This window comes from Syzygium oleosum, unplaced genomic scaffold (genome assembly GCF_021117445.2).
Source record: "Syzygium oleosum isolate NSW1041296 unplaced genomic scaffold, Sole_v2.1 Sole_v2.23, whole genome shotgun sequence".
NCBI lineage: Eukaryota > Viridiplantae > Streptophyta > Magnoliopsida > Myrtales > Myrtaceae > Syzygium > Syzygium oleosum.
The window spans coordinates 3,144,218-3,169,787 of record NW_026607507.1 but is presented as its reverse complement, the minus strand read 5'-3'; the positions used below and the strand labels follow the sequence as shown (position 1 = coordinate 3,169,787).

The following is a 25,570-nucleotide window of genomic DNA, read 5'->3' as shown; positions in this document are numbered from 1 at the left end:
CGTTTTTTGAGGTCGGAACTGGTCGCATGAACACCCCGCACCCTCACTCTCTCCCTCACAGATTACCCCCATGTAGGATTTTCAGTTGAATTATATTGGCCACTAGAGCAAAAGTTGGCCCTTATCTCGTTGTTTCTGACAGGAAGTTGAGTTTTCTTCTTACGTTTGTTTGTTGAATTTTCCCGCTTCCTAGTTTCCATCCGTCTTATTTCCAGATTTTTTTGTTTTTCTTTCGGTGAAACTCTGATCCAAAAGGAGCGGATCAGCAGTTTGCCCGGAGATGTTATAGGCTATATATTGTCTCTTTTGACATCTAGAGAAGAACAAGCGACTCGTCTTCTTTCCAGAAGATGGAGGCATATGTCTACTGATCTCGATTTCGACTGGTCTGACTTAGGGTGCGAATGGTAACCATTCTACTCCAGAAATCAAATTCTTGCCAGAAATTGATTTCTGGAGGAGAAATCTGTTTGGTAAAACATGACTAATTCTGCTCCAGAAATTGATTTCTGAAAGAGAAATCTGTTTGGTAAAACATAAGGAAATTTTTGCTTATGGATGAGAAATACATTTGATAACGGCGTGTCAATTCTATTTCCGTAACAAAGATAGTCCGAACTCAATTTTTGAAAAAAAAATTCAAAAAATCAAAAGATAAAAAACTTCAAAACTTCACGGAATGACTAAACTTCACGGAATGACTAGAATACTTGTGATCACACACTTTGAGTGAAATTTTAATTTTTTTATGTACCCAAAAAAAATAAAAAAATAAAAAATTTCAAAACTTATCAGAATGGCTTAGAATAGCTGTGGCCACCCACTTTTAGCGAAATTTAATTTTTTTTAGGTGCCCAAAAAATTCAAAAAAATCAAAAAATAAAAAATTTCAAAACTTCAGAGAATGGCTTAGAATACCTGTGGCCACACACTTTGAGTGAAAATTAAATTTTTTTAGGTGCCTAAAAAAATTAAAAATTTCAAAACTGATCATAATGGCTTAGAAGAGCTGTGGCCACCCACTTTGAGTGAAATTTAAATTTTTTTAGGTGCCCAAAAAAATAAAAATTTGAAAAATTTCAAAACTTCACAAAATGGCTTAGAATACCTGTGGCCACCCAATCTGAGTGAAATTTAATTTGTAATAGGTGCCCAAAAAAATTAAAAAATCAAAAATTTTAAAACTTTACAAAATGGCTTAAAATACCTGTGGCCGCCCACTTTGAGTGAAATTTAATTTTTTAGGTGCCCAAAAAAATAAAAAATTCAAAAATTTTAAACTTCACAAAATGGCTTAGAATACCTATGGCTACCCACTTTGAGTAAAAATTTAAATTTTTGGAGGTACCCACAGGTATTCTAAGCCATTCTTTGAAGTTTTGAAATTTTTGATTTTTTGTGGGCACCTAAAAAAATTTAAATTTCACTCAAACTGGGTGGCCACATGTATTCTAAGCCATTCTGTGAAATTTTGAAATTTTTGATTTTTTGAATTTTTTTTACACCTAAAAAAATTGAAATTTCACTCAAACTGGGTGGCCACAGGTATTCTGAGCCAAAAATGCATTTGATAACAGCGCACCAATTCTATTTCCGCAACAAAGATAGTCCGGGCTCAATTGCAAAATGTTATTTATCTTAACCTACAATGCATGATATTTGAGGCAAAATCTAGTACATTTTTTTAAATCCTCAAATAGAAAGAACAGAAATTCCAAAATAACATGTCATTACAAGAAGACCTGGTACCAAATCCTCAATTACACATAATACGAATCCTACAATACAACATTATATTACAAAAGGCAAAAAAAGCAAATAATCCTCGAATAATAATAATGGAAGTACAATACAATAGTGGAAAACCGAATTTCATGGAATCTCCGACATATGATTATCCCTAGCCATTTTGTTCCACATTAGCTTGAGTTTCGAAAAACTGTTCTGATTCGCTTAGGTCGACATGAATATCATTGTCACTACCACCACCACCACCATCACTTGTACCCTCCGACGACGCCACGCCTTGCGCATTTCCTATTGCAAACTCCCCAGTAGCGTATACATCCCCAAACACAACACAAAGCTGTGACTACAAAGGAAATCCGTCCTTCCTGAACTTGGCCCATTCAGTATTAGCCCGCGCCATTTTCAAAATAATATCAGGTAGTACTCAACCTTTTATAAATCTTACATTTGAGGTTTCAGCAATAAGAGGACCTAAGTAAGTAACATCACCTTGATGTGATTTGCCCAGACAGTTTCATCGTCCACGACAACCCTCTTGCTCTCATCGTCCCATCCAAATCTCGTTGTTGAAAGCAGCTTCTTGAAACTACCATATTGTCTCTTCAGTTTCTGTACCTTGTTCTTGAACTGTGGTAGACTAAAGCAAAGTCCTGTTTTGTTTATTAAATTCTCCGTCAATGTTAATCCACCCTACTCTGTTGTAGGTACATGATGTGCGATTTCCCTTTTTTACCTCATTCACCATCAGACTTACAAACAATTCGGTCAACGACTCAGTCCACTTTGCCATGTACATGTCTTTGGAGGATTCCATTTATGTAAAATCGATGAAATTTCAGGGGCAAATGCTGGTAATGGCGATTCAACAAACAAACAATAATTAAACAGAGGAGCACATCTACAAAAGACAACATAAATTGTACCTGAGCAAAGAATTTCACACCCTAAAGTAGCCTTGTTAGAGCAGGAAGAGTCTTAATCCACGGGTTCTTCCTCAATTGCGTTGATGGGACTTAGGCTCCATTCGTTTGCCGGAAAATATTCTCCTTTTGGAAAATATTCTCCCGGAAGTCATTTTCCTGGAAAATGTTTTCCTGGAACACAATTTTCTGGTGTTCGGCTAAAATTTGAAAAAGTTTCGGAAAATATTTTCTGGTGTTCGGCGACCGCAGATCCGGCGGCGTCCGGCAGCGGCGGCGGCGGCGGCGGCGGGCGACAGCGGCAGATCGGCAGCGGCGGCGGTCGGCGGCCGGCGCGGCGGCTAGCGGCGGCCGGCGATCGGCGGCGACCGGCGGCGGCGGCGGCGGGCGGCAGACGACCTGCGGCGGATGGCGGTGACCGGCGATCAACTTCCTCTCCCACGGAAAACATTTTCCCTCCCATGGGCAATTTTGCCTTCACTTTGGGGGAAAATGATTTCCTCTTTGTGAAAAGAGGAAATCATTTTCCTCAAAACAATAAAGGATTTGGGGGTGGGGAAGGAAAATGTTTTCCCACGGAAAACATTTTTCGTCCCCGAACACCGGAAAACGCGGAAAATATTTTTCGGAAAAATATTTTTCCGGAAACGAACGGAGCCTTAGTATGTGAATGTAAGTAAAACTGCTATTGCAAATGGTCCAGAGCTCCAGAGATAGTCATTACCTTGAGAGATGCGGGAATAGTCAGTATAGATGAACTAAGGCACATATCAAAGCAAGACCACAACAAATCTTGAGGGCTAACAGGAGAAGAAACTTGATACTTAAACAGCCTATTATGAGCTGCCGTAGAATCTCTAGTATCTAAGCTCGTGTGCATAAGAATGTCAGAAACATATTATAAGCAAAGATAAGAAAGTGCCTCAAGGAACAATTTTTGACTCTACAAAACCATAAATAAGCAATGACTGAATGAATGGAGCAGTTAAACTGTGATAAGAACCAAAATCTTCTTGTGGTGTGATAGCTATTTTAACTATTCTCAGTGCAGCAAAGAGATCAGAATTCCAATGTATTAAATCCAAAAGGCAATGCATGGAGCGGCGAGGCATTTGGACTTTCAAATTCAAATTATGCTTGGAACAAGTGTGGCTCATATATAGACTAGGGAAAAGTAGAATACCACGAAAGACACTTGTTAAGATTTGTTGTAACATAGGACATGGAATAATATCATGTAAATTCAAAGAATTTAACATATGAATAGCTGATGCTCAGGTAAAGATATAGAAGGGAAGAACTATGCCTCTTTCAAGACATAAATTACATGAAAAGTACACATGTAAATAGACCGGGGATCAATTTTGTAAGGGACTAAGCTGGTAAACAAATACCACAGAATCAGACAACCAAGGAAGCAGAGGAAGGCAGCTTCTTAGAAGAGTGTAGTCCCTGGCAAGAATGTATCGCTCCTAAGAAGTCAGTTCCATTAGATAAACCAATAAGCTGTAGCATCATTGACTAGATTTCTATTCTTCCATTATTAAATCAGAAGAGCTGGAACAAGACAGATGAATCACCCTTACTCAGTCAAAAAACAATAAAAAGGAAATTCTTTTGTATTGTCGTAGTAAATAATGCAAACATATACATAAAATTTCAATTAAAAAGAAGAATCAAACATAAAAAGCAACTCTGAGTGATCTCTTCATAATAGAGCCACATTGCTCTTAGATAGTCACCCATAAAAGAGATAGTGACACTATAATGAATCCCCATCCCAAAAGTGAGATGACTCGGACCAGAACATCTAAATGAGTTAACCTAAAAAGACTAAACTTAGTCTACTGGCCACAAAGAAAAAGAACAGAATAATGCTTTCCCCATTGCCATAACAAGCAATCTATAATAGACAGACGATACATAATCAAAACGAACTAATTTAACCAATCCATAGAAGAAGAACTTCCCTAAGAATGACCGAAATGTGAAGAAATGCAAAAGCAATGGAGATGATTGTGAGACCCAGGCCTAAGACCGAGAGTTTTCAACATGGGGATCTTAATTCTAGCCTTAAGAGCATAAGGTCAACCAGACCCAACACCAGAAATTCTCATTCCCAGAGAGAGAGAGCTTCATACGAATTACCTTTTGCATAAGACCGAAGAGTAGCCAGAGTCAGAGATGGACATGATTCTAAGCTTCTGTCATTCTTTCTGCTCTGTGTTCGTGTTAAGGCGGAGTGATACTTGGGTGGGAAGATCCGCTGCGAGTCAAAGGAGAGCGCTACGTTAGGAATGGAGAGTTCTCGCTAGACCGCTCCGCGGCGCCAAGTTCCTTCGATTCCGACTCGATCGAGCGAGATCCGCGCGGGCTGCGTGCCCTAAATGGACAGCCCCGTTGCGCACCGCCGATTACACCGAAGGAAAAGGCTAACGAGAGAAGGAATCGAAGACTCATGAGCCCCTTTGAAAAAACGGAGACGGCAGAGAAGGAGGGCCAAATCGATCGCCGCCCCGTGTGGTGGCGATTTCAGTGCTGTCGCGAGGAGGGAAGGGCGCGGCGGCGGTTTCGATGCAGTCGCAAGGAGGGAAGGCCGCAGCGGCGGTTTCGGGGAAAGATGCGGCGACGGTTCCGGTGCAGTCGCAAGGAGGGAATGAGGGCATGAAGAATGGAACGAAACTGAAGAGTTGAAGGAGAAGCCAGAATACATCCCGGAAGCAGAGAAGCTACTTTTTGTAGCTTCTTTTTTTCGGTGAAAAACGCATTCTGAATGCGAGAATGCATTCCGGAACTTAAAAAAGAATGTGTTTTTACCAAACGAATTTTTTGTCCAGAATGCAAAAATTATTCCAGAATGCATTCCGGAAATTTTTTAACAAACGTCCTTCTGTTCCGGAATGCATTCCGGAGCAGAAATTTTGCTCCAGAATGCATTCCATGGGCACCCTTATGGGTCGAGATGGCAGCTAACCCTGAGATAGCTGAAAAGAGGAGGGCTAGATATGTGGAATGGGTGGACGATATATTGCATCGTCAAAGTGGAGGATACCATTTACGAAAATTCGCATTACGCTTCGACCTGAATATCTCATATAAGTCTCACATTGATCAGTGGATTAGGCTTGCATTGGCAAAACGAGTTAAAGTTCTCCAATTAGATTTCTGGCCCGCATCTACAGAGGATTTGCTGGATGGTTGCTTGCCATATCTATTAGGGCATGAGACACTTATGGATGCTGATGTCAGGTGTCCACAACGGGCTTCAGGTCTAAGTAATGTTGGCTTGGGCCCTTCTATATCTTGGCATGTTGGATTTACGTATCTTGAAGAGCTGTACTTGAAGAGAGTAATTGTGGATGGAGAACTTGTTGAGCAACTGCTTGCCAATTGTCCGGTTCTAGAGCGATTGACATTGGATGACGCTCGTACTTTGAATAGGCTTAGAGTTTCTGGCCAATCACTTAAACTAAAGTACTTGCGCATAGCCTGTTGTGACGATCTTGAACGTGTTAGGATTTACAACACGGATCTTGTGTCCTTCACTTTCGTGGGAGGGCGATGTCTATTGCGTTTGAAAAAGCTCCCCCAGCTATCTCAGGTGTCTATGAGTGGAAGTATATTGGAGCTTGTGCATGAATGGTTGCCTGAGCTTTCAAGTCTTCCTTGTGTGCAGATTCTTGAACTTGAATTTTATTATTCACTTAGAGTAAGAGCCCTGACTGATTTTCATAAGGTTTCGTTACTTAATTCGTTTTACAATCTATGTTGTCTTTGATTCTCTCTCTTCCTAATCTGCAGAATCACCTGCATATTCCTCGTCAACTACCTAAATTGACAAGTGTCAAGCAATTGAAACTGAGAGTTAAAGGATCTGGAGATTTGAGCTTACTTCCGTTGACTGGCGTGATCGAGGCATGTCCCTACTTGCGGAGTTTTGTGTTTGAGGTGGATTTTCGGGCCTCATTCAAGTTTTCATCTATTTAGGTATTAGACAAATGCAGTAAAATCGAATATGAAAAACCAAATCACTGTTGAATCCTAACCGAGTCTTTGCTTATGTGTGAGTTGTTGGGTCATCACGTGATTAGTATCTGCTTGATGTGACAATCCACACAGACATACTTTCTTTTGCAAGTTCTTTTTTCTATCGGCATTTTCCAATGCATCGATATCTTGGGGTGATTAATAATATGCGGCATTCTTCTTTTGCCACAGTTGACGGACCCATGGTGGATACCAAACGGGGAGGGAAGAGAGCTGGAAAGAGTTGTTAGACCTCTCCATCGATACCTAAAGGAGGTTGCATTTTACAATTATTATGGTCGAACTTGTGATCTCGAACTAGTGACTTACCTTATCGTGAGTGCCATTGCTCTTGAGAAGTTAGTGGTGAATACCTGTGACAAAGAATATGTCTCGGGCGAATGGAAAAAGTTGAAAGAATCTAGAGAACGGGCTTTGCAACAACTCAAGGGAAAGGTATCTTTAAAGATTGATCTCGTTATTAATTAACGAAACCCGAGCCTCGTGGTATTCATAGAGGTGATACGGATGGCTATTATTTTGCAACCTACTCCTCTTCCCCTTTCCAAGGTTCTCTTTTTTTTGTTACTGCGGATATAGTTTGTTTATTTCCTGATTTTATTTTGGGTTTATAAGTTATGTAATGACTCAAAGGCCATGAATAATGGATGTTCCTGCATTTCTATAAGTCATTTTAATCCGGAATGGAGAAAAGCTCAAAGAGCTCACGGGTTGCAAAACGTGAAATGATTAACCCCATTTTACGTCCATATATAGTCTCCCCAATTCTTGTTGTACTGCTAAAAGACTGAATATTATATATAAATATGTATAATATAAATAGTAAAGGATTTTAAATGTCTTGATTTCCAAAGAAAAGAAAAGAAAAGAAAAGATCAATTACGTGTAAAACGAGAGAAATAGCTAGAACAATTTCTTTTATCCTTAACAAGCATATTTAACACATAACGAATCATGCGCAAGTTCGAAAATCTCATTAATATTTACTTTTCGTCTTTGTGGAATTATAGGTGAATGACTTTCCGCATGGAATCGTACTTAGAAGTGGTGCCTATCAAAAATAAAACAGAATAAAAAAAAGAATTCTTAGTAGCGGGAGGCTTGTGTATCACGCTTAGACGTAATCAACCACCGAATAATCACATAGTTAATCTCCTGTTCACATTAAGTGATGTCATGACATGTGAAGATGATCTCCAATATATTATATATGTATAGGATGATTGAGATATTATCCTAGTACGGAGTCCTGGACATAGCTTTAATTATTGCAAAAATCTAACACTGGATCCAAATTGAGTTGACATTTAGTCTACTCTAATTATGATCGAGACAAACAAAAGAAGACAATTCGAAAGCGGGAGCCATGCTTCGTAGTTTAATAAATCAAAAAGCCCGTCCGCTCTTCTATACCAAGAACACCAATTCTTAAATCGTCAAGTCCCATTTAAAGCCTGTGTTTTATCCAAAGCTCAGACACGTGCAAAGTTTCAATGCTCCCAGTTCACATCCAAATTCTGATTTTTTGCAAACAAAATTGAAATTCTAATGTCATTGACTCATAAGAAAGCGCAAGAGCAAATAAATTTGGGTGCCCGAAATCAAATGTGGGGTCCGACCCTGACCCATCCCGTGCAGCTATCGGATCAAATCACCGGCTCCAATTCACACTAAATGGAACCCTTTTTTTTTTGTTTCGGTAAAGGAATTTCTTCAAGCGCGAAGCCATTATTTCCGAACTCATCTCTCTCACACACACATTCCCAACAGTCACTCAGTTCATTCATTTACTTCTCTCTTCGTTCAATATTTGCTCGTGCTTTGATTTGATTTGCTCGTCCCAAATCTACCCTCGTTTACCCATCATTCAAAAATTGCCACTTTTTTTAAAAAAAGAAATTATCAATATTAAGAGCCTGTTACTTACCAAAAAAAAAAAACATTAAGAGCCTGTTGTTGTTTCGTACGAAAGTTTTGTGATTTTTGAAGAGAAGGTTAAGGGAGAAGGATCTCGAATTAGAAAAAAAGTTAGTGATTTTTATTTTGACAAAAAAATTCGGGATAGAATTGAGATTGAACTTAAAGTTAGTGGTTTTTAGGAAAATAATTCTTTTAAAATCTGTCCTAAAGAAATCTAAAGTTATAATCCCTGTTTGTTCGGGATCTATCAAAATTAAAAGTGTTTTTTTTGTTGCTAAATTTAAAATGTTATGCTAAGTTTGAGAATTTATGAAAATAAAGTATGATAATCTATGTCTCAATGGGTTCATATTGAAAAAAGTCAAAGTGAAAAAATAGAAATTAATCTAGACATGCCATTAGCAATAACATATTTCTCACCATGTTTCCTTTTGTGTAATATAATTTACACAGTGTTAATCATTATAGATGGTTAAAAAAGATACCGCTGTTAGAAATTTTGGAAAAGATATCGAATCGGGGGTGTTTCAAAATTATGGCTAAAATCTAAAGACGCAGGATGTGATCGAGGAGGCTAAAAGAGAAGAGCGACCTGAAGGGAGGAACTAATGCCGGCATCTATGGATTCACCATCTCCAAAGAGGCTCCGCTCTGATTCTGAAGCCGAATCTGCTGACAAGGTAACGAATTTTGCTGCATAAAATTTCATTATTGAGCTTGGAACTAGTCGCAAGAATATCCCACCCTCTCTTTCTTCGCTAAGCGAACGATGCATGTACACGTCTCAGATATTCGTGAAGAACTTTCAGTTGAATATGTTGGCTGATCGTGCAAAAGTTGGGCTCTTTTTTTGGTTGGGTTAATGGGTCTTCAATATTCCTTTTCTGGTTGTTTATGGCCGAAAGTTGAGTTTTTTTCTTACGTTTGTTTGTTGAATTTTCCTGCTTCCTATTTTCCATCAATCTTGTTTCCAGATTTTTCTAACTTGGTTTGTTTTTCTTTTGGTGAAACTCAACCAAAGGATCGGATCAGCTGTTTGCCCAAAGATGTTAGAGGTTTTATATTATCTCTTTTGACATATGCAAAAGCACAAGCGAGTTGTCTTCATTCCAGAAGATGGAGGCATTTGTCTACTTGTCAGGTCACCAATTTTGATTTCAACTGGTCTGACTTGTTCGCTGAGAGGAAAGACAAAGGAGAGGACAAGATATGTGGAATGGGTGGACAATGTCTCGCATCGTCAAAGTGGAGGATATCATTTACGTAGATTTGCGTTATGCTTTGACTTGAATATCTCATATCAATCTCACATAGATCGGTGGATTAGGTTTGCATTGGCAAAATGAGTTAAAGTTCTCCAACTAGTTTTCTAGCCTCCTTCTTTGAAGATTTGATGCATTGCCATATCTGTTAGGGCAGGAGATACTTATGGACTCTGATGTAGAGTGTTCACGACGGGCTTCACGTTTGCGTAATTTTGGCTTGAGCCCTTCTAGGTCTTGGTCTTGGCATGTTGGCTTAGGTATCTCGAAGAGCTCACATTGAATCAAGTCGCCGTGGAGGGAGAACTCGTTGAGCAATTGCTTGCCAATTGTCCGGTTTTAGAGGGATTAATTTTAGAATATGCTTGTACTTCGAATAGGTTTAGAGTTTCTAGCTGATCACTAAAGCTATGACGATATTGAATGCGATGAGATTTATGACGCAAATCTTGTGTCCTTCACTTTCGTTGGAATGCAAATTCCATTGTGTTTAGACAAGCTCTCCCAACTGTCTAAGATCTCTATTACAGGATTTGTGTTGGAGGTTATGCATATGACCTTGTCTCAGCTTTCAAGTCTTCCTTGTCTGCAGATTCTCAAACTTTCATATTTTAATTCACCTGATGTAAGAGCATTGACTGACTTTCATAAGGTTCACAAGTTATTTCCTTTTTACAGTCTTTGTTGTCTCTAATACTTTCTCTCTAATATGTAGGAAAACCTGCTTATTCATCAACTGTCTAAATTAACAAGTGTCAAGTATTTGGAACTGAGAGTTGACGGATCTAGAGATGCGAGTCTACTTCCGTTAACTCTCTTGATCGGGGCATGTCCCTACTTGCGGAGTTTTGTGTTTGAGGTGGGTTTTCGGGTCTCATTCAAGCCTTCATCTATTTAGGCATTAGACATATGCATTAGGATGGAATATGATAAACCAAGCCATTATTGAATCCTATTCGAGTCTCTACTTATGAGTTTAATTGTTAAGACATCATGTGTTAGTATGTACTCGATGTGACAATCCATATAGATATACCAAGCCACTATTAAAACCTATTTGAGTCTCTACTTAAGGATGAGTTGTTGGGATATCATGTGATTAGTATCTACTTAATGTGACAATACACACGGACATGTTTTGTTTTGCTAGTTCTTTCTTTCACTCGCATTCTCCAATGCGACGATATTTTGTGTTGATTAACAATATACGGCATTCTTATTTTGCCACAGTTGACGAACCCAACGGACATGCTATGCAGGCGGAGAGAATTGAAAAGAGATGCTAGACCTCCTGAACGGTACCTAAAGGAGGTTGAATTTTATAATTATTATGGTCGACCTTGTAATCTCGAGCTAGTGATTTACCTTGTCGAAAATGCCCTTGCTCTTGAGAAGTTAGTGGTGAACCCTTGTGACGAAGAATTTGTCTCTCGTGCAAGCAGAAATTGTTGGCAATGATGAAGGAACCTAGAGAACGGGCTTTGCCGCAGTTCAAGGGAAAGTTACCTTCAAAGATTGATCTGGTGATTAATTAATGGAACTCGAGCCTTGTTCACGCTGCATCCACAGAGTCAACAAGGATGGCTATTATTCTGCAAGCTACCCCTCTTCCCCTCCTCAAGGTTATTATTTTTTTTACTCCGGATATAAGTTTATTTATTAATAATTTGTTGTTCCGGATTTTATTCTGGATTTATAAGTGATGTAATGACTGAAAGCCATGAATAATGGATGTTCCTGCATTTCTCAGAGTTATTTTAATCCGGCAACGACTCCAAAACAACCACCACTTTGTTTTTGCTGGGTATTTGTTAGTCATTAAAGTGATAGTAGGAGAGAACAGATGTAACTTTCTCACATGCCTTTTGGATGCCTCCCAATCGATCTACTCTGTGTTTAGTGTCTCAATTTATGGGCGAGTTAGAGATATTTCTCTGGAATAATTTCCTTTGTTAGAGATAATTAGAATATTTCTCTTGATTCTCTGTATTGTACATATATCACTTTTTGATTGTGCATATCCTTTATTAATATCTTATCTAAGATAATTATTTAATAAAGCCTATTTAGGCTCTCTCTTCGCATGTATTTCTTATCTATCTTTACAGAGCGGATATTTGCATATTTCTCAATGGAGTGTTAAAGTATTTAAATATTAAACCACAACTTTATTTAACAATTTAAGTTTTTAAAACAGTCGGTCCGACGCGTAAGTATTTGCCAGTACAATAGGTTCACAAATCTAAAAACTCGTGTGTACGTCCGGAGTTCCATTTCTGAGAACTGTCTTCAGAGAAACTGTCTTCTGCTTCAAATTATTTCTCGAACTCTACTCGACCAGTCAAACGTTAAAGAGTTTCAGTTTCATTCACGCCGCGTGTTCCCTCGTCTCGCCGCGCGTCCCTCCCCTCCATATATTCCCGATTGATAATCCCACACCCATTCCGCCACACTATTTTCACTCCCGACGCTTTTCACGAACCAAAACCACCAAGCTGATAATCCCACCCCCCACTCCGCCACACTATTTTCACTCCCAGACGCTTTCACAAACCAAAACCACCAAGCGGCGAGCTTTGAGCCAAGGGTCCCGCCCTCGTTAAATGTCGCGGAGCAATTGCTCAACAAAATTATATAACCCTATCATTGAAACTGCGACAGAGCAAAATAAATCGGCCTCGACTCTTGTGTACTCCAGAAAAGTAAGTATTACACTTCATATTGGAAAAACTACCAAAATCCTCCATAGCCAAGAAAAATCCAATCCATCAACCAGCTTCAATTTGACACTTTGGTGCATACTTTGGTAGCTAACTATTCTGACATCCCTTTTTAAGTATTAGCTAGCTCTTTGCACTACCAATTTGGCACTGTGCTCATCTGGTGAGCAATTTACTGTAATTTGCCAATTACGCGAACAAATAGAAGCTGGGCTTGTTTAGAAAGCTATAACAACATATTCTTGTTCGATTTTTCTTGTCAGAAGCAGCTATAGTGCTGGGACATTAATTTCACATCTGAAGCTCCGAACCATATTTTCCCTTTTGAGTTGGTTAACTTGGCATCTTTTAATATCATTCCCGACATAAGGAAAGAGGGGTGTGATTGATGTTTCCGTACTTTAGGAACAAGCCTGGCCTAATTTATGAGCTAAACAAACCTCAATTTTTTACATACGACAAAGTACCTTTTCTTTTTTGGATAATGACATGATTTAATGTGCAATATTGTCCGTTTCGAGTCCGGATTGTAGATATAGAATGTTTAGGGAGAGAAGCTCTAGGAGAGAATATTTTTTATTGCTCAATTGTTTGGATGGATACAAATGAGAGGGAGAGCACCCTACTTATACAAAAGGTCCTCTTATTACATCTATTGATTAATATTCGATCTAGCGGTAAAGATCGCATCTTCTCATCTAACAACCACCGGCATTTATGCCGAGTATTCTCTAGAAACTCGACACATTGACCATATGGCCCGTCCCTGTGAATGTTTGGGAAGCTCTAAGAGATTTATATCGGTCTTCTTCGATCGTACACGATCCTTAGTGCATGGTTTAGATTTAACAATGACCTGGTTTAGATTCTATCCCACCACATCTCACGATGCTACGACTTAATAGAGCCAGAAGACCCACCTGCATCACAAACCTATGCAAATAGGGACATTGCCTTGACCAAGAGAGTGAGTGGAAGTAGACTATTATCTTCATATGCTACAAAGACTGATCTCAAACTGGTTAATTCAGGTAGAAGATGAGTTCTTAGGCATCCCAACTGTATCAAATGCACACGGAATGTAGCGTTATTAGCCAAGAGGTGGGTGACAGACAACAGAAGAATCAAATAACCTCTGAAACACGATATCAGCTGATGCTTACACATAATTGAAATGAAAATTCAGAGTCTGAGAATCTACAGACGAGAAATACAAGTTGAAACCAGAGACATGATCCCATGCACGCATTCCAAGCCCTCTAACCAATTCATAGCTCAACTTGTAGGGGGACATTGTTCATACCCAGCGAAATTCCTATCCCAAGGAAAGCGAAGGAGATGAGATTTGTATCGTAAACATCGAGGCACCTAAGGTGCGACAACTTCGCACGGTGCAAGTGTTTTGGCTTAAGCGATTGGCCAGAAAATGTCAAGCTCTCCCCCGATTTTCAAATGCAGTCACTCCAAAACTAGACAATTGGCAACCAATTGCTTTGTGAATGCTCCCTTAACACTTGAGCCTTTCATGTAGAGGTCTTCAAAATACCTAAAGCCAACAGGACTTAAAGTAAATTTATGGGAAAATGACACAAATAGTCCCTAAATTTTGACCTAATGTGCAATTTGATTCCTGAACTTTTAATTTGTTCAATGTAGTCCCTGAACTTTAACCTAATGTTCAATTTGGTCTCTGAACTTTTGATTTGTTCAATGTGGTCCCTGAACTTTTAATATGTGTTCAATTTAGTCCTTGAACTATTTGAAAATGTTCAATATAGTCCTTCTGTTAATTCAAGTGCAGGGACTATATTGAACATTTTCATATAGTTCAGGGACTAAATTGAACACATATTAAAAGTTCAAGGACCACATTGAACAAATTAAAAGTTTAGGGACCAAATTGAACATTATGTTAAAGTTCAGGGACTACATTGAACAAATTAAAAGTTTAGAGACCAAATTGCACATTAAGTCAAAGTTTAGGGACTATTTGTGTCATTATCCCCAAATTTATTGAGACCCATATCCACAGTGAACCCACTGCATCAGCATCTTCAAGCACCTCGCACCCCCTGTATAGGGTGATCGACTAGGGTATGAAGAGAGATCCAGAGGACACCTGGGAATCAAATTTAGTTCAAGCACCTTAACTTGCTTCCACGGTGAAAAACTTAATCCGCTAATCGATTCAAGACCGAAATTCAACATGGTGAAAGGACAACCAAAATCTATGCGAAGGGTGGTGTCCTCTATATCTGTTGTACTGCTGCAAAATGTTATCCGCTCACTCCCCATATCTTGCCCTCGTTCAATCGGATTTGGCTCTAATCTCGTGAAATAAACCTATAACGTCGTCCAGCACAAAACTCGCTCAATCCTTTGTATTAAGATTCAATTCCCCCAATAAAAAAGAAAAAAAAAACATAGATGTTAAATGAAAATCTCAACATTCACACAGCAAGGAAAATAAAATACTGAATTCGGGGAAAAAACCATTCTTTTTGCTCCATTTAATAAGATATCCACAAACCGAAATTCTTCCTAGCATAGTAATATGAGGCGCAGCAAAATTCAAAAACATTTAAAGTAATTAAAGAACTTTGGTACAACAAAGTTTTTTTTTTCGTTCAAACTTTCAAATTTTCTTCTGAACGTCTCCTATTTTGATTGAGAAAGCAGCAAACCCAGCAAGCTCTCCGATCAGTAGGGCACCCTGGGGCTGGGGAGACGGTCGACCTTAAACTAATTAGGGACACCGCCCTGCCAGTGCCAGCCCAAGAAATCTTCAGATCCGGCTAGCAAGCCGTGGTGGGATGGAAGATTGCTTTTCTCATTTGTTCATGTTGGAAATTTTATTAGATAATATGAAAAATAAAAATTATTAGAAATCAACAGAAAATTGCAGAGAGCAAGAGATAACAGAAAAATAACGAAGTTCAATGCTTAATAATCTGGGCATATTGGGCGGATAGATGATCTCTTTTCAATGCGAAACTAAATAGGAAATTGTATGCTGTAAATTGACTGTGAGAGAGCTTTGACAAATAGATGCATTCAAATTAGAAGAGATAAAAAGGCTTATTCAAGCCCAAGTGTCAAGGACGGGAGGTTTCAAGACCTACCCGGCCCAAGAGTTATTGAAGCATTTGGACTCTAGAGGTTTCTCCTAAAGACAATATGGGAAACATATAAGTTGCGTTTGGTCATCCGGATTTCTAAACATGTTAGGACTGGATAGGATAGATAAGAAATCCTGGGATTTCTTCATATCCTGTCCACTGTTTGGTGGACTACGGATTTGAAGTCGGATAGGATAAATTTTTTTTTTTTGCTATTCACGGGTCCGGAGGAGTCAGTGAAGGAAAAAAAGCCGAGAAATTTTTTTGGTGAAAGCGCACAAGGTGTGGGGATGAAGATGACGGCGAGTGGAGTGTAGGGTTTCTGGAAAAATAGGCATTAGAAATCCTATCCGGGTCTATCCCACCCCCCCCCCCGGATTTTTTTATCCGGTCTATATCCGACCTTATCCTATCCTGGACCACCACCAAACACAGGATAGGATAAAACATATCCTATCCTGGCTTTTATCCGGTCGACCAAACGCAGCCATATAGTTGGAGAGAGTGGATTTCCACCGTTTGATTAAAGGATGATCAACGGTAGTAATTGAAAGGGTTCATATATAAATAGAGTGTTCTCTCTCATTTGTATCATTCAACATTTGAACAATAGAAAGTGCATTATTTGTCAAAACCTTTCTCTATTCAACTGGCTAAGAACAAATAAAACTCTAAAAAGACATTTAAACACGGAATTTAACGAAATCTAACGAAATCCATGGTTTAGGAGAGCCACTCCATCATGCTGCTCCAGAAGCTTAAGGATGGGCTTTATATTGTGAAGAAATAACCATTCCTTAAACTGGATTTCTGGAGCGGCATGTTGCTCCAGAAGCTTAAGAATGGGTTTTATATTGTATAGAAATAACCATTCCTTAAACTATATCTATTCGACAACCCTATCCATTCTTATAGACAAGATCAACCATAGCAAGCTCGTACAGTACCAATACAAGTAGTTAAGAAAAGATAAAGCTCTATAAAGACATTTAAACGCGAAATATAGCTAAAAGGCTATCTGAATCCACGATTGAGGAGAGCCCTCCCATGTCTGCAGCAAGAACTCAACTCGACGGAGGTAGCCGTGGTCGTCGATTTGCTCAAGAAGCAGGAGGACAGCATCCACGTGTTTCATGTTGTACAGGTAGAGGCATTCCTTGCAATCGCCTCTACAATCTACAATCATCATCGTCAACAAGCAATAAAAAAACACCTGAAATGCCACCGAAATGGAAACCTATTGCAACAACCGATGAATCCATGACAGAAATGAGAAAAAAGGACCGATCACTCACCAGAATCAATCAGGTCGGGCAACTAGATGCGCTCTGCAAATCAAAACAAAGAAGGATCAAAGATCGAGGAAGAGCGAGGGTTTCGCAGAGTCAAGTACGTGGAATGAAAGACTCTACCAAGTCTATATCGACTATCCGGAAAAGAAGAAGTAAAAAATAGAGAGTAAGAAATAGATCGATTGCTGCGATCGCCTCAACAATCTACAATCATCATCAACATGCAACTACAATTGCCTCAAATGCCATGGAAATTGAAACCTAATGCCGAATTCACGACCGACATGCGAATGAGGAGCGATCACTCACCAGGAATCGGTTGTGTGAGACTGAATCGGCTCTGCAAAATCAACACGAAGAACGATCAAAGTGAATCAAATTACATTATAATTCCAATGTTGTTAGCCCGAAATGCAGAATTTTGATGTGAACTTGGTACATTTGAAACCATGCACACGTCGACTTCAGTCAAGACTTGATGATTTAAGAATTAATGTTTTGGGTATATAAAATTGGAACATTATAGCTCACGCTTTCGATTTCCTTTAATCATTTTGGCTCAATCGAAATTAGAATTCGCCGAAGGCCAACTCAATTTCGCTCCGCTGTTAGATTTTTCGTAATAATTAAGGCTATGCCAAGACACATTATTAGGAAAATATCTCAATCCTCTTATATTATATATATGCACACACATACGGCATCATTTTCACATGTCATAACATCATATAATGTGAATATGAAATTAACTACCAATTAACGAGTGATTTAAAATGATTAAGCATGATATACAAGCCTCTTCCTCGAAGCTTTTGGATCAGTTCATTATTACTCATAATTCCCACTGCCGAGTACTTTTATTTTATTTTATTTTATATTACGCACGTCCTAACAATCACAAACTAATAGAATATATGTCCGAAATATATACACATTAGACAAAAATATCCTCGCTTTTCAAAAAAAAAAGTGTGAACTTTTGCTTAAAGACAAAATACCCACCATTAACTTATCCTTCCATGCAAATTGACGAATTAGATCGAAATCGTCGAGTTGGAGCACTAATTATTGGTTCGGGACAAGAAGAACTTGGTTCACAAGCTTGGCTCTTTTATTTTGAATTGCTCCATTCCTTTTATCTCTTTTCTCACTGAATCAGACGAATCCTTGATTAAAAAGACTAAAAGATTGTGCCGTTTTTTTTATTTATTTATTTGTGCTAAACGACTTCATTTCGCCTTGCCGAGGTGTCTACTGTATGTGTCGGTCGGTTTCCCGCATTTTGGTGTCAACTGCATGAATAAAAATCATAACGGTGAAAGCTTCTATTCCTTGAAAAATTGGTATATTTTTTAGGTCCTCGAATATGCGTACTTGCAATTTTATCCAATTTTTTATTACGTAGCTTGTCTTCTTTTATTTATTTTTTTCTTTTGTTATTCTGTACTTTATTGTTGTTGGCCAACTACGAATACGTTTTGAATTAAGAGTTGGTAGGGATGGCATCACTAGCCGATCTAATTGGATTTTCATAAATAGATACTTAACCAAATGCTACGCACTTGTTAGGCAATCGGTAGTAAAAAGCTGCCCTTTTCGAAGTATTTGTTTCTCTTAAGCTATGCAATACTCATGCTTTGAATCCAACATTCGGTTGCAAGCAAGACAATTGTCTAGAGACAGTGTTATCTTGGGCGAGCCAATACGCATGACTTATTAATTATAACTTGTCGATAAGTTTACATTCGATGAACGCGTAAGAAAGTAAATGCTATTTTCATAAATGCGATCTAAGAGCTTCATAATATTGGATGTTAACGAGAAAAAATGCGAATTTCTTCTATCATGATGACTGACGAAATTAGGCTTAAGTAGTTTCCATGAGGATGAGTATGATAAAAAAAAATTAAAATCTAGTTTACTTTGCTAGCCTAACTCATATGTGAAAGTGTAGTTTTGCTATCAACGGGAATAGTATACGGCCTAGAATTTCATCTAGCAACTAGCTGATTCAAGTCTTTGGATTAACTCTCTGACAAGGGAGGGGAGAAAATGGAGAAAGCAAGCAAAATTGGTTACCTTGTCATGAGAATCTGCTTCAGATTTAAAGTGGAACCTCGTTTGGAGATGGAAAATCCGTACATGCTAGCGATATTCAACTTCAAATTTGGAAAAAATTTTCCTCTTTTAGCATTTTTATACCCAACAAGGGCTATAGTTCAGGAACTCTCGAAACATAATGGGGGTAATCAATAACACGATCCTAAATACAGAGTTGAAGAAACATGAATATGAACAAAAGTAAGTTATCGTGATTCGTAAACCGAGTTCAACTTAACCAAAATATCATACTCTCACTTAGAAAACTTGTCAGGTTTTGTGCTCGAGCAGGTCCTTAAACATGTTTGGCTTTGTCCATGAGTCCACGACGAATCTATTCTACACCATCCTATATTTATCAATATTCTTTACCAATTACACCCTTAGCATGTGTGCCAATTGAAAAAAAGAAAGAAAAAGAAAGACGATCTTGCCACGCGGCAAGAATATTGAGAAATGATTCGACAAAACATTAGAAAATATGGAAAAGAACACAGCTCACCGGTCGCAAAATGTGGAATGATTTACCCCATTTTACTTAAACATATGGTCTTCCTAGTACGGGCTGCATAGGATTTTGATTGTCTATATTTTCAAAAAAAAAAGTTTAATTACATGTAAAACGAGAGGAATAGCTAAACAAACTTTTTTCTTAACCTTAACAAGAATCTTGAACACGTAACAAAGCGTGTTCCAGCTCACGATCTCACCAGCATCTACTTTTTGTCTTTGTAGAATTATAGGCAAACTCGGTCTACGCGACTTCTGTTGTCAATGACTTTCTGCATGGAATCATGCTTGGTAGCGGGGATTATGAGTGATCATAAACTGCTCCAAAGGCTCCGAGGAAAAGGCTTCTGTATCACGCTTAAGCATGTTAAAGGGATCACATTTTGATAATGCTGACTTGCTTGCAAACCTTGCTACGCACATCTCTGCGCTTGCATTCTGCTTATTATTTAGCTACGGTGCTGGGTCTCTTGGTTCCCTTCTTTACATAAGTATGCTTGGGAGAAAGATGGCACTAAGGGGATGATGAAGTATGTAATTGGTCTTCTGTTTTTTACTCTACATTGAGCTATACTTGATGGAGAATATCGTTAAGACGCAGTGCGTTTGAGCTAATCCAAGCCTATGGATTGAGATTCACTGACAAAGGGAAAAGGGAGAAAAATCGAGTAAGCAAGCAAAAATATGGAGATAATATCGAGGGAAAACCCGAAGATCAAAGTTCATCGGCAAAAAAAAAAAAATTCAATGTTTGCTGAATAAATATGCATTCCGATGCCCCCACACCTAAGAAAAAGATTATCTTTTGTCACGAGAGCCAATTTGTGCTAATCTAATACATGTATACCCAGAGGAAGAAAGAAACGCGCATCCTTTGCTCAGCGAGCGCACACACAGATGTCTTCTTCTATGAAAAACTAGCTCCTAGCTCACATGGAAGTTTTGCAGTAAAATTCGTTACCTTGTCATGAGAATCTTCTTCAGATTCAGAGTGGAACCTCCATTGGAAATGGAGAATCGATACGTGCCAGGGATATTCAACACATGACTTACCACTCACAGATAGGAGAGCTAAAGTGCAATTTCTCTGTTTTTTCTTTTAACTCAGTGGTCTGGTAAATCCTTAGAGATAAAAGGAGCAATTATAATCACAAGCCTTAAACTTTTGATAGCGACATGTCGAAACTAATTATAGAAAAAACATGTGTAATCAAAAGTAAAACGAACATCTTGTATCAGGGTTATGGAATAAAGTTGCAGAATTCAAAAAATCTTTCCCCATGCAGTGTGGATGAGGCTCCCGGGCTACCAAGAAATCGACTCTTAGAACATTGACTTTGACCAGGTAGCTTTACCTCAAGCCGTCGTTTGGCACGTTCTCTTGCTCTCTTCGATATTTTCAACTCTTGAAGCGAGAATGGTCGTCACTGGGTTGCCTATGAATCATTGAAACAGAAATTTTACTGCCAAATGCCAACGCAAGACAGAACTCCTAAAAGGAAGTAAATGTACTCCATTTATCAACACATCGAAGTTATACCAAAGTTCTGACCAAAAAAAATAAAAAAAAGAAGTTATACCAAAGTAAAAATTTCCAGGCAACTCTTGTGAATTGCCATGCACAGACAAGCAAATATTATTAAATTTTAATAGTGACCTGGTTTGGATTCTATTCCACCACAACAAATCGACAACTGAATGGAGTCAAAAGACCCACCTGCAACGCAAACGTCTGCAAACAGGGACATTGCCTTGATTAAGAGAGATAGTGGAAGGGGACTATCATCTTCATATGCTACATGGCTGACCTCCAATTGCTTGACACTGAATAATTCAGGCAGAAGATGAGACCTTAGGCATCCCAACCGAATCAAATGCAGGCAATGCAGCATCATTAGGGAGGAGGGTGACAGAAAACAAATGAATAAAAATAAAGTCTGAAACTAGATATTAGTTGATGTTTACACATAGTGGATAAGAAAATTCACAGTTTGAGAATCTGCAAACGAGAAAGACACGTTGAAACCCGAGACAGGATCACATGCACTCGTTCCATATTCTCTAACCAATGCAAAGCTCAACTAGCGGAATTTCTTTTGATGTAGAGGCCTTCAAAATATCTAAAGCCAACAGAGCTCAAACTAAGATTATTGAGACCTGAATCCCACAGTGAGCCTCTGCATCAGCATCTACAATTACCTCGTGACCCAATAGATAAGGTGATCGACTAGGGCATGAAGAGCAGGGATCCGGAGAATACCTGGGAATCAAATTTAGTTCAAGCACCTTAACTTGCTTCGACAGTGCAAACTCAATCCGCCGGTTGATGCAAGACTAAAATCCGACATTCAGGTGAAAGGACAACCTAGATCTATGTGAAAGGTGGTGTCCTCTGTAATTATTCTACTGTTACAAAACATTATCCACCCACTCCATATATCTCACCCTCGCGAATCCAGATTAGCTCTCATCTCATGGAATGAATTAGAGCCCATCCATATTAAGGTCAGTCACCAGAGTCCGCAATTAGTTGCTTTTGCTTCTATAAATGTCAATATAAATGGTATAAGACTCATAATTTCATCCGGCAGACAACTGATTCAATCCTTTGAATTGGGATTCAATTCCTCCAGAAAAAGAAGAAGTCAAAGAAAAATCTCCACTTTCACACCGCAATGGCAAAGAGATTACTGAATTCAGGGAGAAAAAACCATTCTTTTTGCTCCATCAGACAAGATATCCAACCCAAATTTTCCCAGTATGCTAATCTAAGGCGCAGCGAAATTCAAAAACATCTCTAAAAAAGAATGAAAGAACTCGGGGACAATAGAAGAGAAAAAGGCAAGACCAACTCTCGAAAGATGAAAGAAAGAAAGTGGTATCCTTTGCTTATCTAGCCAGAGACAGAGAGAGGGTTTCTTCTCCTGAACAACTAGTTGCAAGCTCAAAAAACGAATCTTTATACGGGCAAATTGGTTACCTAGTGGTCTCTGAATTCGGATCTAGAGCGAAGCGTGCATGGAGAACGCTAGTGGAAGAAAGAACTTGCAAAGATAAGATATGGGTTGTCCGTGTGCATTGCCACGCATCCATCCAATAGATGCTAATCACGTGACGTCACAATGAATATACATATATATATTCGTATATAATATAATATATTTACTTATTAATTTATTGGAATATATATATATATATATATATATATATATATATATATATATATATATATATCGGAGCCCTACATGTGAAATCTATCGGGAAGCTGAATTTGGCCGAAACTGAAGCTGAATTTCGCGATCGTCGATGGATTCTCCGTCTCCAAAGAGGCCCCACGCTGAATTTGAATCCCAATCCGACGACAAGGTAAAGAATTCGCCTAAAGTTTCGATTTTTTTGAGCTCGGAACTTGTTCTTCACGGTAGGATACACCTCTCTCTGCTCGCTGAGGGGAGGGATGCACGTTTCTTTTCCTTGTGGCTATGCCCGTCGTAGATCATTGAAAATCTTCAGTTGAATGTACTGGCTGATTGGGGCAGCGGTTGTGTAAATTAGAATGTACGTTATCTCGTCACCGAAGCTTAGATATCCGAGGTCTTTTAGCTGCTTTTGCCATGGATTCGGTGTTGTTGTGCCAAAGTTGAGTTTTTTTTTTTTCGATTTTTGATGTTGAATGTTCCCTGCTCTGCTTTCCCTCATTCTTATTTCCAGATTTTTCTTACTTGGTTTGTTTTTTTCTTCTGGCGAAACTCAATCTAGGATCGGATCAGCTGTTTGCCCGAAGAAGTTATAGGCCGTATATTATCTCGATTGACATTTAGAGAAGCACAAGCGATTTGTGTTCTTTCCGGGAGATGGAGGCACTTGTGTACTTCTCTGGTCACCGACCTTGATTTGGACCGGTTGGACTTATCGGAGAAGATGGAAGATAAACCCGAATTGGCAGAAAAGGAGAGGGCGAGATACGTGGAATGGGTGGACAATGTCGTGCATCGTCAAAGTGGAGGAGATCACGCTTTACGTAGATTTGCGTTACGCTTTGACCTGAATATGTCATATAAGTCTCGCATCGATCGGTGGATTAGGTTTGCATTGGCAAAGCAAGTTAAAGTTCTCGAACTAGATTTCCGGCCCGTGTCTACGGAGGATTTGCTGGGTGGTTGCTTGCCATATTTGTTAGGGCATGAGACACTTATGGATGCTGATGTTAGGTGTCCACACTTGGGCCCTTCTATATCTTGGCATGTTGGATTTACGTATCTTGAAGAGCTATACTTGAAGAGAGTAATTGTGGATGGAGAATTCATTGAGCAACTGCTTGCCAATTGTCCGGTTCTAGAGCGATTGACATTGAATGACGCTCGTACTTTGAATAGGCTTAGAGTTTCTGGCCAATCACTTAAACTGAAATACATGCGCATAGCATGTTGTGACGATCTTGAACATGTTAGGATTTACGACACGAATCTTGTGTCCTTCACTTTCGTGGGACGGCAATGTCTATTGCGTTTGAACAAGCTCCCCCAGCTATCTGAGGTGTCTATGGATGGATGTCTATTGAAGCTTGTGCATGAATGGTTGCCTAAGCTTTCAAGTCTTCCTTTTCTGCAGATTCTCAAACTTGAATTTATATATTCACGTAGAGTAAGAGCCCTGACTGATTTTCATAAGGTTTCGTTACTTAATTCTTTTTACAATCTATGTTGTCTTTGATTCTCTCTCTTCCTAATCTGCAGTATCACCAGCGTATTCCTCATCAACTACCTAAATTGACAAGTGTCAAGCAATTGCAACTGAGAGTTAAAGGAACCGGAGATTTGAGTCTACTTCCGTTGACTGTCGTGATCGAGGCATGTCCCTACTTGCGGAGTTTTGTGTTTGAGGTGGGTTTTCGGGCCTCATTCAAGTTTTCATCTATTTAGGCATTAGATAGATGCAGTAAAATCGAATATGATAAACCAAATCACTGTTGAATCCTATCGGAGTCTCTGCTTATGGTTGAGTTGTTGGGTCATCATGTGATTAGTATCTGCTTGATGTGACAATCCACACAGACATACTTTCTTTTGCAAGTTCTTTTTTCCATCGGCATTTTCCAATGCATCGATATCTTGGGGTGATTAATAATATGCGGCATTCTTCTTTTGCCACAGTTGACAGACCCATGGTGGATACCAAACGGGGAGGGAAGAGAACTGGAAAGAGTTGTTAGACCTCTCCATCGATACCTAAAGGAGGTTGCATTTTACAATTATTATGGCCGACCTTGTGATCTCGAACTAGTGACTTACCTTATCGCGAGTGCCATTGCTCTTGAGAAGTTAGTGGTGAATACCTGTGACAAAGAATATGTCTCGGGCGAATGGAAAAAGTTGAAAGAACCTAGAGAACGGGCTTTGCAACAACTCAAGGGAAAGGTACCTTTAAAGATTGATCTGGTTATTAATTAACGAAACCCGAGCCTCGTGGTATTCATAGAGGTGATACGGATGGCTATTATTTTGCAACCTACTCCTCTTCCCCTTTTCAAGGTTCTCCTTTTTTTGTTACTGCGGATATAGTTTGTTTATTTCCTGATTTTATTTTGGGTTTATAAGTTATGTAATGACTCAAAGGCCATGAATAATGGATGTTCCTGCATTTCTCTAAGTCATTTTAATCCGGAATGGAGAAAAGCTCAAAGAGCTCAGGGGCTGCAAAACGTGAAATGATTAACCCCATTTTACGTCCATATATAGTCTCCCCAATTCTTGTTGTACCGCTAAAAAACTGCATATATATATGTATATATATAGTAAAGGATTTTAAATGTCTCGATTTCCAAAAAGAAAAAGAAAAGAAAAGACCAATTATATGTAAAACGAGAGAAATAGCTAGAACAATTTCTTTTTATCCTTAACAAGCATGTTTAACACATAACGAATCATGCAC

The 25,570-nt window shown here is 38.9% G+C and overlaps 3 protein-coding genes across 4 annotated transcripts; all 3 read left to right on the top strand.

The window, feature by feature from the left end:
- The first annotated feature begins 5,901 nt into the window (after positions 1-5,901).
- LOC115682785 (uncharacterized) lies at positions 5,902-7,215 on the top strand. The gene is made up of 3 exons (XM_056302436.1): positions 5,902-6,378; positions 6,471-6,617; positions 6,888-7,215. Exons 1-3 carry the CDS (start codon positions 5,902-5,904, stop codon positions 7,182-7,184), a joined length of 921 nt encoding a protein of 306 aa, XP_056158411.1. The 3' UTR covers positions 7,185-7,215.
- Positions 7,216-9,251: 2,036 nt separating this feature from the next.
- On the top strand, positions 9,252-25,297 carry LOC115664697 (FBD-associated F-box protein At5g18780-like). Of its 2 annotated transcripts, none has more exons than XM_056321519.1 (4): positions 9,252-9,316; positions 23,399-24,283; positions 24,376-24,522; positions 24,793-25,297. In XM_056321519.1, the coding sequence occupies exons 1-4, from the start codon at positions 9,257-9,259 to the stop codon at positions 25,087-25,089; spliced, it is 1,389 nt and encodes a 462-aa protein (XP_056177494.1). In that variant the 5' UTR covers positions 9,252-9,256; the 3' UTR covers positions 25,090-25,297. The 2 variants fall into 2 exon arrangements, with proteins under 2 accessions (XP_056177494.1, XP_056177493.1); XM_056321518.1 differs by lacking the exon at positions 9,252-9,316 and adding an exon at positions 22,874-23,005.
- Positions 10,371-11,592, top strand: LOC115682784 (uncharacterized). Its single transcript, XM_056321520.1, has 3 exons — positions 10,371-10,523; positions 10,614-10,757; positions 11,158-11,592. The coding sequence occupies exons 1-3, from the start codon at positions 10,371-10,373 to the stop codon at positions 11,182-11,184; spliced, it is 324 nt and encodes a 107-aa protein (XP_056177495.1). The 3' UTR covers positions 11,185-11,592.
- Positions 25,298-25,570: the final 273 nt, after the last annotated feature.